This window comes from Panthera pardus, unplaced genomic scaffold (assembly GCF_024362965.1).
Source record: "Panthera pardus isolate Hobbes unplaced genomic scaffold, ASM2436296v1 HiC_scaffold_3, whole genome shotgun sequence".
Taxonomy (NCBI): Eukaryota; Metazoa; Chordata; class Mammalia; order Carnivora; family Felidae; genus Panthera; species Panthera pardus.
In genome coordinates, this window is record NW_026526876.1 from 3,143,633 (window position 1) to 3,156,509 (window position 12,877).

General features: G+C 44.4%; 2 protein-coding genes across 15 annotated transcripts in view; one reads left to right on the top strand and one right to left on the bottom strand.

Moving 5' to 3' along the window:
- TTC19 (tetratricopeptide repeat domain 19) overlaps positions 1–12,877 on the top strand; it is a 43,841-nt gene that overhangs the window by 24,564 nt on the left and 6,400 nt on the right. The window contains exons 7-9 of one of the 2 annotated variants that reach the window (XM_053893267.1): positions 1,642–1,796; positions 3,263–3,425; positions 3,937–5,325. In XM_053893267.1, coding sequence (XP_053749242.1) covers positions 1,642–1,796; positions 3,263–3,425; positions 3,937–4,070 — 452 coding nt within the window. In that variant the 3' untranslated portion in view covers positions 4,071–5,325. Of the gene's footprint in view, positions 1–1,641; positions 1,797–3,262; positions 3,426–3,936; positions 5,326–12,877 lie in introns of those variants that run through there. The other variant, XM_019413359.2, reaches the window with a different exon arrangement.
- The window catches only part of NCOR1 (nuclear receptor corepressor 1), a 158,602-nt gene continuing 153,886 nt past the window's right edge, over positions 8,162–12,877 (bottom strand). For 12 of the 13 annotated variants that reach the window (XM_053893264.1, XM_053893263.1, XM_053893266.1 and 9 more), the window contains 3 exons: positions 12,535–12,756; positions 10,010–10,189; positions 8,162–8,511 (listed from right to left, as the gene is read on the bottom strand). In XM_053893264.1, coding sequence (XP_053749239.1) covers positions 8,324–8,511; positions 10,010–10,189; positions 12,535–12,756 — 590 coding nt within the window. In that variant the 3' untranslated portion in view covers positions 8,162–8,323. The remainder of the gene's footprint in view (positions 8,512–10,009; positions 10,190–12,534; positions 12,757–12,877) is intronic. The other variant, XM_053893262.1, reaches the window with a different exon arrangement.

Here is a 12,877-nt window from a genome sequence, read left to right on the forward strand (position 1 = left end):
GGGTTCACGTGAATTTGCTGGTGAATAAACCCAGTTGACCACCGTCAGTTGAGTGTGTAAAGGTTCGGTTACATACGTTTATCGGAGGTAAACTCTCTTTTTAAGCCCTTTCTGTAAACATTTACTTTTAGCAGAGCTGTTTGCAGAATTTCCTTGTCACTACCATCTCTATATTATTTGTATCCTCTTTTCTGGGTCTCGTGCAAGTTCCTGTTCTTGAGATCGTGTTCTCCAGTTCATGTGGCATTAGATGTTTGAAGTTTGTTCGTTTTCAGACAGTGTGTAGTCAGTACTGTAATTTGTCAGGAGTTGATAATCATTGCAGCCTTTATTATTCTTCAAAAAGTGGATGAACTGTTTTTTCAATTTGGCTTGTGACTTTCTAGTTCAGGATTCTGAGTGTTTTCTGTTCCTAACTGCATTGCCACTTTTGCACCTGAAAACTCTTTCATTTGCCCTATACTTTGTTAACTCATTCTTGGAATTGATCTTTACCTGTTTCTACTAAATACAATTTCAACCTAAAAATAATACTCCATGCTTTGATATGTGGACTTAAGGTCTTACTTGAAATGTGGGGCAAAGTTCGTCATTTAAATGGATATTGTGGTATTGTGATTTTAAGATAGAATTGATCATTCACATGACCAAAATATATTTCACATCTTTATTTGGTGTTTGTCCAGAGTTCCCCAAACCCTTGGAATTTCTTAAGTGTTGAGAATGGTAAAGGTGTCTTTTGTTATGTGAATGGACACACCTAAAGGTGGTTGTGAAGGTAGAGGGTTGGAAGTTCAGTCCCAATCCCTGACCTTGGTGGAGGGGGGGAGGGGCTGTAAATTTAATCCTTCGCCAATGGCCAATGATTCAGTCAGTCATACCTATGTAATAGAGCGTCCATAAAAACCCAGAAGGCCGAGCTCACAGAGATTCTGGGCTGAAGATCACGTGGAGGTGTGGGGACTGTTGGTGCTTTGGGAGGGGGCATATAAGCTCCGCCCCTTCCCACATCCCTTGCGCTGTGCATCCCTTCCATCTGGCTGTTCCTGAGTGCTAGGCTTTTATGATAAACAGTAATTTAGCAAGTAAAATGTTTTTCTGAGTTCTGTGGGCTGCTCTAGCAAATTAATGTAACCAAAGGAGGGGTTTCTCAGGACCCTCAGATTTACAGCCACTTGTTGAGAAGCACAGGTCACAACCCGCAATTGCAGTTGGTGTCCTTAGAGGGGGTCATGGCGGTCACTCCCATCACTAGCTGGAGGTCAGAGGCACAGGACTATGACTGGTGTCTGATGGGAGGAAGGGGCTGCGGTCTAGGAGGACTGAACCCTTGTGGAGTCTGATGCTATCTCTGCACACACAAATGAGTGAATTCTTGCACACCTGCTGGTGTCTGAGAATTGCTTCTTGGTGTGGGGGGACCTCCCCGCCTTCCTGCACACATTGAAATTGGGTCTAGGGACCAGTTTAGATGAGAATCCACCTAAATTGTCACCTTTGTGTAACATTCAGGGGGTCCGGTACTGTGAAAATATTTGTGGGCCTTGATAACAAGCAAAATGTTAAGAAAGGTCGGCCAGTTCTCTGCCTCACTTTCTACGTTGTCGTTATATGCTAGCAATGCTCTTATTTCCTTCTTAGTGGAAGAGAAAGCCAACACCCACCTCCTCCTTGGCATGTGCTTAGACACCTATGCCCGCTACCTTCTGTTCTCCAAGCAGCCGGCACAGGCACAGAGGATGTATGAAAAAGCTTTGCAGATTTCTGAAGAAATACTAGGAGAAAGACACCCACAGGTAAGGGAGGAAAACAGAGAGGGGAACTGTAAAACAAAGGTTTAGAATTTCCGGGTGTGAAATGCCACCCTCGTTGGGAGCAGATCAGCAGCAGATGCTGCTAGGTGCTAGGTATTCCCTCCTCTGCCCGCCCCCAACTGCTTGTTTCCTAAAGGGGGTGAGGGACACCTGGTCAGCTCAGTCAGTAGTGCACGCCGCTCTTCATCTTGAGGTCGAGAGTTTGAGTCCCACATTGGGTGTAGGGATTACTTCAAACAAACCAAAACGAAACAAAACAAAGGATTTGAGACCTCTAATCAGTTATCCAGAGCATTCTGCCTGCATTTTGGTTCACCCAGCAGAGCAGCCTTTATAAAAGGTAGGTCTAACCAGGCACCCGTGAGCTTCCAGGCCTTGAGGGTACATGGCACAGTATTTTGTAATAAGGAACATTAGTAAGAATCATTAAGAGGAACAGGTTAATGCATGAAGATTCTTGTCTCCCTCACCGCATAGGTAAAATGCCAGGGGAAGTTGGGGGAGGGGGGGCAGAAAGGAGAAAGGGACTACATTACAAAGTAAAAACCACGGACATAGAATTAAACCACACCGTGCAGCGCTGTTAGAACAGTGAACACGTTGAACTTTGTCTTTCTCGTCTCTCACATTAAATTCTTAGAAGGAAGAACTGGACCACTTGTCAGAATGCTTGGTACCCCCAGCACAGGACACAGGCATTTTAACTGGACTGAACACGTCCCAAGGTTCAGGTCGATGGGCAGGGCAACTTGTTGGGCTGTGAACTCTCTTCAGGAAAGGGATTTAGGTTAGAGTCCCTTTAATGGAATATTACTGAGGAATAAGAAGACAAACTTGGAATTCAAACCACCAAGTGCTAGAACTGAGAGGAGGGGGTAGGGTCTGCTTCTCTTAGTACCAAAATTTTAAAAACTCTTAGTGGGAATCTTCCTAAATCAGTAATATATGTGGTTCTTCTCGATGAGTCTCAGAGTCACCAGTAGGGATGACGTTAAATAAAGCCCTGGAGGCTGGCTTCTCAGGATTGCCGAATCAGGAGATCGTTACAGCTGCATCTTGCCGTTTAGTGTTTTTTCTTGGTACTTCTAGTTTGATGATTAGATTAATAAGTCATATCCTGTTCCCTACTTGGTAGATTTGTATTGTTTTCCAGAGAGCCAAACTGGTGCCGTCCCCCATACAATGTGAATGATATACGTGTTTGTTTTTTATATATATATATATATATATATATATATATATATATATATATGTATATATACGTGTATATATATATATATATACACATACATATCAGTTTGTTAAAGGCTGATGTCTTTCATTTTTGTGGAACGTGCTAGGAAACGTGAACTCTTAAGCATATATCCACAGTTTACCAGACTCCAAATTAATGTTAAATCCGTGTGGCTGTTTTTTAAAAAAATGGCTGTTTTTTCTCTTGTGTGTAGACCATCGTGCTGATGAGTGACCTGGCTACCACCCTGGATGCACAGGGCCGCTTTGATGAGGCCTGTGTTTATGTGCAAAAGGCATCAGATCTGGCGAGACAGATAGAACATCCTGAGCTACACATGCTGCTCAGTAATCTCGCTGCAATTCTGATGCACAGAGGTAGGGGGCAGTGGAAGCCCGCCGGGCCTGCTTGAGGGAAGGGGTCACTGGATTTCTGCAGCTGTGAGACGGTTGTAGGGAGGGCGAGGGGCAGTCAGGAAGCTCCGGGATTCAAAGGCTGGCTGAATGTACTAAAAAGGATGTGTGTTTGGTTGAAGTACCATTGGGTTCAGTTCACGTAACTTGTGTCGTCCTGCACTAGCCCGTCGAACACATGGAGCTAAAGAAAATTTCCATCAGCCACGTGCTCGGCTGATGGAGTCAGGGCCCCAGGGCACCGGAGGGCCCCGGCCCTCGCTGCCCTGGCGCTCTACAGCTAGGCCGGCTCACAGCCTCTCCGAGCGAGCCATCGTGTCACAGAGGCTGAAAGGAGGCAGGGCCAGCCTGTCACTTAATGAGCATACAGCAAGTTAGACCTGAACTGTCGCTAGTGCTTGCTCTCAGAATCTTTCAGAATCACTTTGAAAACCTACATTTCTCTTTACTCTCCCTTCTCTCTGGGTTATTTTAGAACGATATGCACAAGCAAAAGAGATCTACCAGGAAGCACTGAAGCAAGCAGAGCTGAAAAGAGATGAGGTTTCTATACAGCACATCAGGGAAGAGCTGGCTGAGCTGTCAAGAAAAAGTAGACCTTTCACTTAATTTTATGAAGCGCTAAATCCCTTTTTGTTGTAGGGAATTTTAAGTAACAGTGGTTATTCTAGTCTCAGTGGCACCCAAATCAATGGCTTAAACCCTTTCTCCTTGATATTCACGTCTCGTCAGTTAGCTGTGGTGAAGGACAAGTTGTACGCACTGCCGCTTTTGTTCTTTAAAGGAAAGACGCCTTTCACCCCTGGCTGATGTTGACCTCTAAGGACAGATGTCAAGTGATGCTTTCTGTCGTAACGTATGGTGTGGTGCTGTCGTGCTGGTCTAAGTGTACCTGTAGATGGAGATGGGCCAGTTGGCCTTCGGGGTGGGTGTGGTGATTCAGCCAGGCATCTCTATCCTACGATTTGGATCCATTGGTTTGCTATACCTTTTTTTATTTTACCAATATCTGGAAGAACAGAACTGTCTCATGGCAAAGGGGGATTATGGTGAGTTATTTTTCTTATGTATTTCATGAAGCTCAGTGTGGGACCTAATGCATAATGGAGCAAAAGCATTGTCGTGGTTTGTGCCAGCGCCCAGCATGAAGTTTTAAAGTAGGAAGTAGGCCCTTGAAAATACACCCGTTTAATTATAAATCAAAGTAAACTGTATGTCTTCATATCTGGTTATATAGGACTATGAAAGAGGGGGGAAAAGGAAGGATATGAACACTTGTCAATGCTGTTTGAGGACTCCGCTTCCTTTGCAGCCTAGGTCCCTGAACAGAGTCCTCTGCACGTGCCCAGGCTGCACCCCCAAACCTTCTGTCTCAGGGTCGGGCCTTAACAAGTGTAATATGTAAAATCTCCCCAGTAGTTCTCATATGTTCTGCTTATACAGTGGAAGGACCACTGATCTGGATCTTAGTCCAGGCTTCTCGAGTTTGGGTCTCAGTATCCTCATCTGTAAGTAGGAAACGAATGAGACTGTCTCATAGCCATGGGAGAATGTATTTTGTCCGATGACCCTAAACGAATAGACTACTACTGTGTTCAAAGAGCCTTATCACACTGCCTCATAGCGTATCAAGTATATACATACAAGATAGGCAGATGGAGGTTTTTACCTCAGAAGTGTTGCAAAGAGCCCCTGGCCTAGGGCAAAGGCAATTTTTGTAGGTGCCATGAAGGAGCACTGTTATTGTTGGTAAGCCTTTGGGGGGTGGGGGGTGTGAGTGGGAATGGTAAACAGATATTTTTGTTTCTGTGTACATATTATTGGAAGAATCCTTTCATAATAAACTAGAGACTCTACAACAACATTGTATGTATTCCGTAATCTTTGAGTTTCTCATAAAAAATAACTCACTAAAGAGTTAAGAAAAACAAAATACTAGAAATCCTGAGGTCCAGATCCTCCAGGATTAGACTAAGACGCAAGTTTTCTATTTTGCAGATGTAAATTTCTTCCTGCTTTCTGTCTAAGCTCATCTCTTACCACCCAGCTAGCTCCTTTGAGTCTAATGAGAAACTAGAATGTAAATGAGATTGAGTTTCAGTGCGACCCAGTCTTAATTTGTTGGTTGGTGATTTTTGAGAAATTACCGTCAACTAGTGGACTACTCACCTACGTGGAGAACGTTTTTGCTTTTTCACAATTGCAGGGGTTGCTGAAAGTAAGGATTGTGACTCCAGGTTTTATTTAAGAATTTTTCAATCTCCACAGTGATTCCGCTCACGGTCCCGTCCCGGTGCTGGAAAAACTATAGGTGTTTTCAGAGAAGACAGTCTCTTCCTGTGGGTGTCTCCATGAGAGTTCATTTGCACAGTTGTAAAACAAGGTAGCAGGGCAGGAAGGGCGATCCCTTTGCCGACTGGTCTGAGTTCAAAAGTAAATTGTTAAAAAGAGCATAGTAGAAATTTTTGAACTGTCACCAGCGTTTTCAGGGCATAAATATTTAAAAACTGGAACCCGCACACCCAAGTTACTTCCCATGATAAACATGCACTGGAGATCTGGCTGTCAGAATGCTGCTATGGACAGCATTGGGAAGACTTTAATTTAGATCCTGGGGTGCTAAAAAAAAAAAAAAATATCATGCAGAAGGATGCAGCTTTGGAACACTGAAATCTCAGCCTGCAAAGAGTGTCATGCCTTGGTTTCAGCCGACTTCAAGTCCTCTTGTCACTCTCGGGGCTGTCTGCCGTTTCAGTCCTGCCGAGGTGGACGTCCTCCCTCCGAGACGGTTGGCTCCATAGGTAAGCCCGCGAGAGTTCTGTCCTCTCGTTGTTCTCAACTAAGAAACGGTCCTGGACTTTCTCTCCCGTTCTGAACTCCAGGTGGTGGCGGATGGCATAGGAAAACACATACGCACTGCGAGGAGGGGGCAAAGGGGGAGCGCCACTCACTCTCGGGTCCTCGAGGAGAGCTGCGCCAGTAACAAGCTAGGCTCTGAGCCGACTACTCTCAAAGACTGTGCTGACTTGGAATAGCTCAAGACCTTCAGGGTCATGGAAAAATAATCATGATCATCTCTTTTGGGTCAGCTGACACAGTAGATTATTAACAAAGTCTCAGACATTACGAGCAGCAGCAAACTGTCAATTAGAACATTTAGTTACGGTTTTTCACGCACGTGAAAATTTTATGTATATCATCAAGTGGTGCCAGCTTTCCAAGTGGAAGGAATCTGATCACTAAACCTGCTCTCAAGTTTACTGTGAGGACTTCAGGTCTAAGACAAGAGTAGAATAGTAACAAGAGTGAAGGCCTTAACCATGTAGGCAAAGGACGGAGCCCGTGTCCTCATTATTAAAATCAAGATCAGACACCAATGCTGAGAGGGTGATGCGAGGATCTCGTTACAAAGGAGGCAGTCAGTGGTTCCCATACACCTGCTTTCTGTAGAGGCTTGCATACTTTTGTTAAAAAGTTGAGATCTACTTAGAAGTCCATGAAGTGCTCACGTGTATCATCCCGAGAGACCTCTGCCTCTCCCCTTTCTCATCTTCAGTGGCATCCTTCCAAAACAGTATCCACGTGCTGAAGGATGCTGCAGCACTATGAAGTCGTAAAATAAAATAATCTCACAGTTCAATAAGCAATTATTAAGGGTGAAACTGACCCCTTCATAATTATTTGCTCCTTGAGATTCGGTGAAAGATTCACCAGTAAACTCTTGCCCACGAGGAATCACAGGGAGAGTAAGAGTAAGCACTGGCACATGGGGAAAGGGAAGTGAGGCTTCGGGATACACAGCACAAGGCAAAGCTAAGAGTCAGATTCTGTACGGATCGTTACCTTCTAACTCAACCGATAATACAGGGCAACCCACTCCTCTGAAACCTGAGACATCAAGAGCCTTGAATCACACATGATCTATGTGGCTATGGACAGGGTAGTCCAATTTATTTCGAAACAAAAGCTCTGTTGGGCTGCATCAAATGCAGGAGAAAAAGAATATTTAGGGCCACGGTTAAGTTACCAGTGTGCATAACAGTGAGGTATGCCTCAAATAAGCCTTTTGTTTTTAAACTTTAAAAACTGAACTATAACATACCCATGCAGTAATATTTTTCAGTGCCACTAATTAAAAAAAAAAAAAAAAAAAATTAAAGCCTGCACTGGAAATTGACAGTATGGCAGAATTTTGTTTCTCCTACCTTTGACCCAAAAACGTAATGTACAGATTTTATATAGGGTCTGTGTTAAAAATCTAAACATTTCCACAAGATTTTAAACATCGCTGGAAATCTGAATTTAGAGGAAACAAAATTAGATAAAAGTACAATGCCCGTGACAGCCAACATTATGTAACTGGGCTGTATGAGGTTGTTGAGAAGGCAAGGGTTAAAAAGATAGGTGCGATGTTTTTTTGTTTTAAAATTACCCCCCAAGTTGATGCGCTGATTTGAACATAAGTACACCAGATACTACAGCAAGGGGAAACACTGCAAAAAAGGTAATCTATTTACAGAAGAGTGATTTAAAGACATTATGGTTTTTTTTACAAACAGATGTAAGAACAAGAATTGTCACTTTTTAAAAACTCTACATTTCAACCCTCCACTATTATTATAATCCACCGAACTGCCTATGTCCGAGGCAGTCCCCCCGTCCCTCCCCACCCCCCCCCTTTTGACTCTCCAAATAAATTCCCATCATTTCTTCATCATCTGCGGTCCAGGCTCTCTTAAAAAGTCTCTGGGCACAAGTCCTAGGACGAAAGGCTTTTGACCTGCCATTAAAAATGAAACCGCCAAAAACGAGAGCTCCCTGTCCCACACCCTGGCGCCACCGAGACCCCTTCTGGGCGCGGTTCAGTCATCGCTATCCGACAGCGTCTCGTACTGTGCAGAGAGCAGCGGGGCAGGCTCTCGCTCCCAGATCCTGCTCTGCTGGTGAGGAGCCGCTTGGTTCACGGAGGACGGGGCACACGCGATCGGGGTCGGTGGCGTACTGCTGAGCATCCGCATGGTCAGAGGGTTGTAAGGAAACTGAGTCGAGCCTGACAAAAGAAAAACTGTTTTCACCGTCATGAGCACAGCTGCTGTTCCCTACAGCTTCCACGGGGTGGAGGGAGACACGATTATTCTATTGAAATGGTCTTGTGACACCGGGAGCAGAATGAAACACAGAAGGGCCAGGGTTTCACCATGTAGACTGTAGCCTATGGTAAGGCACCAATCCGGTGAGAATCTAGAAGGGACGGAGGACACGAGTAAGTGCAAGCTTAGGGTTGCTAAGTCCGGAAGTGGAAGCTCAGGGCTGAACTTTCAGTGAGTTCTAGAACCAGGTGTTTCCATGGAGAATCCAAGTAAAACTGCATATTAAGCTCGAAGAGTCTGGTTTACACCAAGAACTCCTGGCCTCTTAATGATAAATGCGGCAGTACGTGCTCAGAGGACGAGGGGACAAGGAATTGCAGCAGGTCACAGGGCAGCAGGATGCAGGTCAGCTGCTGGGTCTCTGGGCAGATTTAAAAGGTACAAGATCTGGAAGAGGGTATGTGCACCTAACGACAGCACTGCTACCTCCTGCCACTTTCTACATTGGTCTCAACTGTCCCCAGAAAGCCTCTTACAGCTTAAGAAACTCTAAAGACAGAAAACATAGCCATTTTATCAAGGGATTTCACAAATTAAATTCCTTCCCTAAGAGAGGAAACAATTACTGGTTTAGAAGTTGTCAAACTAGAGCACAATCACTTCACACGTGATGTGAGTTTTATGAAGCAAAGGCCTTCAGTTATGCTGACGACATCCATAGGAAATTTATATGTAAATAAGGGGGAGAGCACATTTCAGACATTTTCCACTGACGTACATGTATTTAACTCCTAAAAGATGGCTCACGATTCTCTGAGACCCTTAAATCTACACCAGGTAATCCCAGTTTTATTTAAACAACAAAAAAGCAAAGCCTGTTCCCTTTCAAGACAACCAGTATTGTGGTTATTAGATTCGAGAAGAAAGCTTACGAACGAGCAAGCAAGCACAAAAAGGAAAACATTCATAAATACCCTAGAACACGGTTTTTCATCAGTTTGTATAAATATAAGTGAGCCTGCAATAGAGATGGCTTTTTACACTGTCTCCATTTCTTATTTTGATTTCTTAATATTTCCCTAAGAACCTTCTCTAAGAATGTCTATAGAGAGGCTAAGGGTGAAGCCTGGGAGCGGCCCTTCGCTCTCAGGTGTGGTTCCTGGAAGAACTGAAATCACAGACTTCGTGGCTTTGCAAATAGCAGGTGCTGGCTCCCAGCACAATACAGAAGTGGGGGGAACGGAGATGTTTTCATAGCTCTTCCTTTGTTCGTGGTAATCAGACCTTACGTTCTGTAAATTTTTAAGATTCCATGCATTCAGTGTCTGTTTTGGAAAGTGGAATCCTACTGATACAATAATGGAAATTGAGGTTTCCAAAGTTTGATTTTAGAAGTACTAGCCAAGGCTTTGATAAAAAAGGACTTTACGACTCCTTTTCTAGCAGTAAGTTCCTCACCTGTTGAGGAGGGCCTGTCTTCCCAGGCCCACCCTGGTGTCTGCCTGTGGTAATCCCCTTCTGAATGTACAGAGGAGACGGAAGAGGGCCTTTCAGTTCCTAAGAAGCCTTGCCCAGGGATGGGAGATTTAGATTTCCTGCTGTTTGACTTGCTGATCAGCTTTGGTTTGCAAACTCCTCCTAAAAGTGAAATAAATTAACTCTTGACATATAGTAATTATGTTCTCAACTTAAAAACCTACCCAAGTGCTGATGGGTTATATGCCGCTGAGAGAAAGCGGGAGGATGGCAGGCGGTGCGAAGAACCCAGATCCTAGGACCCAGTGAAGTTTCAAAGTTAGTATTTAAAAGCCAGAATTTACTTGTAGCAACTAAAGCAAAAGGGGTATATCCTCATGCCATCAACTTGAAAACCATGTAACCAAGGAAATTAAATTTCTGAGAGGAACATCATGTCTTTCCGGGTCTTGGAGCACAGAAACTAAGGAAATTAAAGCAGGTTGACGAAAATCTTAAATCCTAACTACCTCCTTGCCTGCCAGTTTAAAGAGAAGCAGAGGAATCCGTACACCACCCCAAGGAAATTTTATGCCCAAAAGCGTGGAACAGAAGCCCCTTCGTGCAGAAGCTCAGCAAGTCTTGGCGGCCTGTTGTTCCAGGCTCCGGTCTACAGAAGTTCACAGGAGTGGGACGCCCCTGACAGGGCTCTAGAACAAAGCATGGAAATGATGTCTCAAGAGAACAGAGCCCAGGTGAGCAGCAGACGTGTTCCTCTGCCTCGCAGAACCTGAGACCTCACCCTGCCCCGAGTCCCACGGCGCCCAGAAAAAAGTGGGTAGAAGGCAACTTCAACCCCTTCAACTATCTGCACAGAAAAGAAGTGCAAGTCCTTGATGGTCAGGAAGAGAACTGAATGGGACAAGGGGAAAAGATGCTTCTGGAAGAGAAACTTCAAAATACACAAAGCCAGTTTGGGCTCCTTTGGTAAAGAACAGATCATCATCAAAAAGGAGAGGTGAAAAGCTTAGGAAACAAAATACGGCAAGGATCAGAACAGACACGACAAAAAGGGCGTTAGCACAAAAGGAAAATGTGAGCTAGAGTAAAAGCAACAGATGAAGACGACTGAAATAATTAGATTAAGATGACTAAAAGAACTAGAAGGTAACAGATCTGGAGGACAAAGACTAGCTGGCAAAAATGTAATTGTGTTTTTTGAGATGGATAAGCCCAACGAAAGAGGCAAAACAGAACATTTCCAGGAGTGTAGAAATCCACCTGCAGGTGCAAACAGCCTCCCTGTGGTCAGGAAAGTCTGACACAGCACGAACGCCAACATACTAACTAATTAACTTCTTCAAATTGAGGCAAAGAGGCTTCAGGCAGATAAACTGTCACCTGCCAAAAAAGGGGACATCTGGCCGCCTTCTTACACAACCATTGATGCCAGGTGGGGGAAATGTAATAGTGTCTATGGAATGTTTTGAGAAAGGTGCCACACTGTCCTTTCAAGTATCAAGGCAGCAAGAAGACATTCTTGAGCGGGAACAGTCTCGGAGGACAGCAGCCTCTGAGAGAAAAGGGAGTGTGAAAACAGTACCAAAAAGAAAGGTCTCAACAGAAGGGGTACATGACCAGGATTGCTTGAAGTGGGTGACCGTCACCAATGTTACCACCTTCAAATACACGCACAGGTAAATCAATACAAATCAGGAGGTAAGAGCAGAAAGGGGAAGACTGTGCTCATCCTTCAGAGCAGGAAGTGAATCCACGTTGCCATAAAATACACGTGGGTGTAAATAAATAAGAACCTCTGATCTCTTTGATCTTCTTCACCTTAGTGAGATCTTTTGCTTGAGGGTAACAGGAAAAAACCCTAAACTAAACCTGAAATACCGCTGACCTGCCGGTAAATTTTTAAGCATAAGAGATCCCAGTTCTCAAAGATTAAGAAAAAGGGGTTTCAAAGCTTAGAATCACAGTTTTTTGTGTGCTTGCTTTTACCAGGACGTATGAATGACTGGTTCTGATGTCTATCTGGCCTTTTATGTGTCCATACAGAGATACTTCTAAAATGATGCTTATCAGACAAGAACACTAGCTTTCTGGATGATGTGATCTGAAGGGTTTTTTTTTTTTTTTCCCTTCTTCTATGGCTTAAAATTCTTTAATGCTGAGACTGTTCTCTTTATTACAATAGTAAGTCCCTTTTATTCAAAAGCAGAAAGGAACCTGCACTTGTATTAGTTAAAATATGTCGATCCAGATAAGGACTAGATGCAAAGAAAAAAAACCCAACACTCAAAGGTGACTTCTGCATAAAAATCTCCATCCTTTTAAAATCTGTTCGTGTTACTAAAATGTCTGAGCAGGTTAAAAAAAAAACAACAACTAAGTAAAACCGTTAAGAGGGGACTCTGGGAACACACAAAATGAAACGTCTTGGTGACGCATTACAACTTGGACGTAGAATGGCGTTTTCTCGGGAAAGGCAGCAGAAGGGCACAAGAGTGAACACACTTTACCTGAATGAGGTGACGGGTCCCCTTCCTCTCTGCGGGTCTCCCCACTGGGCACAACGGAGGTGCTGGCGCCACCGGGCACCACGCCGACAGGTTGGGACATGACGACTCCGTGCTCCTCGACTTTGTCGTCAAAGCTTCCCATGAGCGCCTTCCTGATGATGTCTTCCAGACCGAGGTTACTGGCAGGATCAGCGAAAGAATGACCTCTAGAGCTAACTGAGCCTGAAAGAGACCAGCACGCCATTTCTGCTTATTTCCGAACAGCAGACGAAGAGACAGAGACCAGCGGACTCCAAAAGGCCTTTGGGCCCACGGGACACACAGCCCCGGGCCAGCTGCCCGC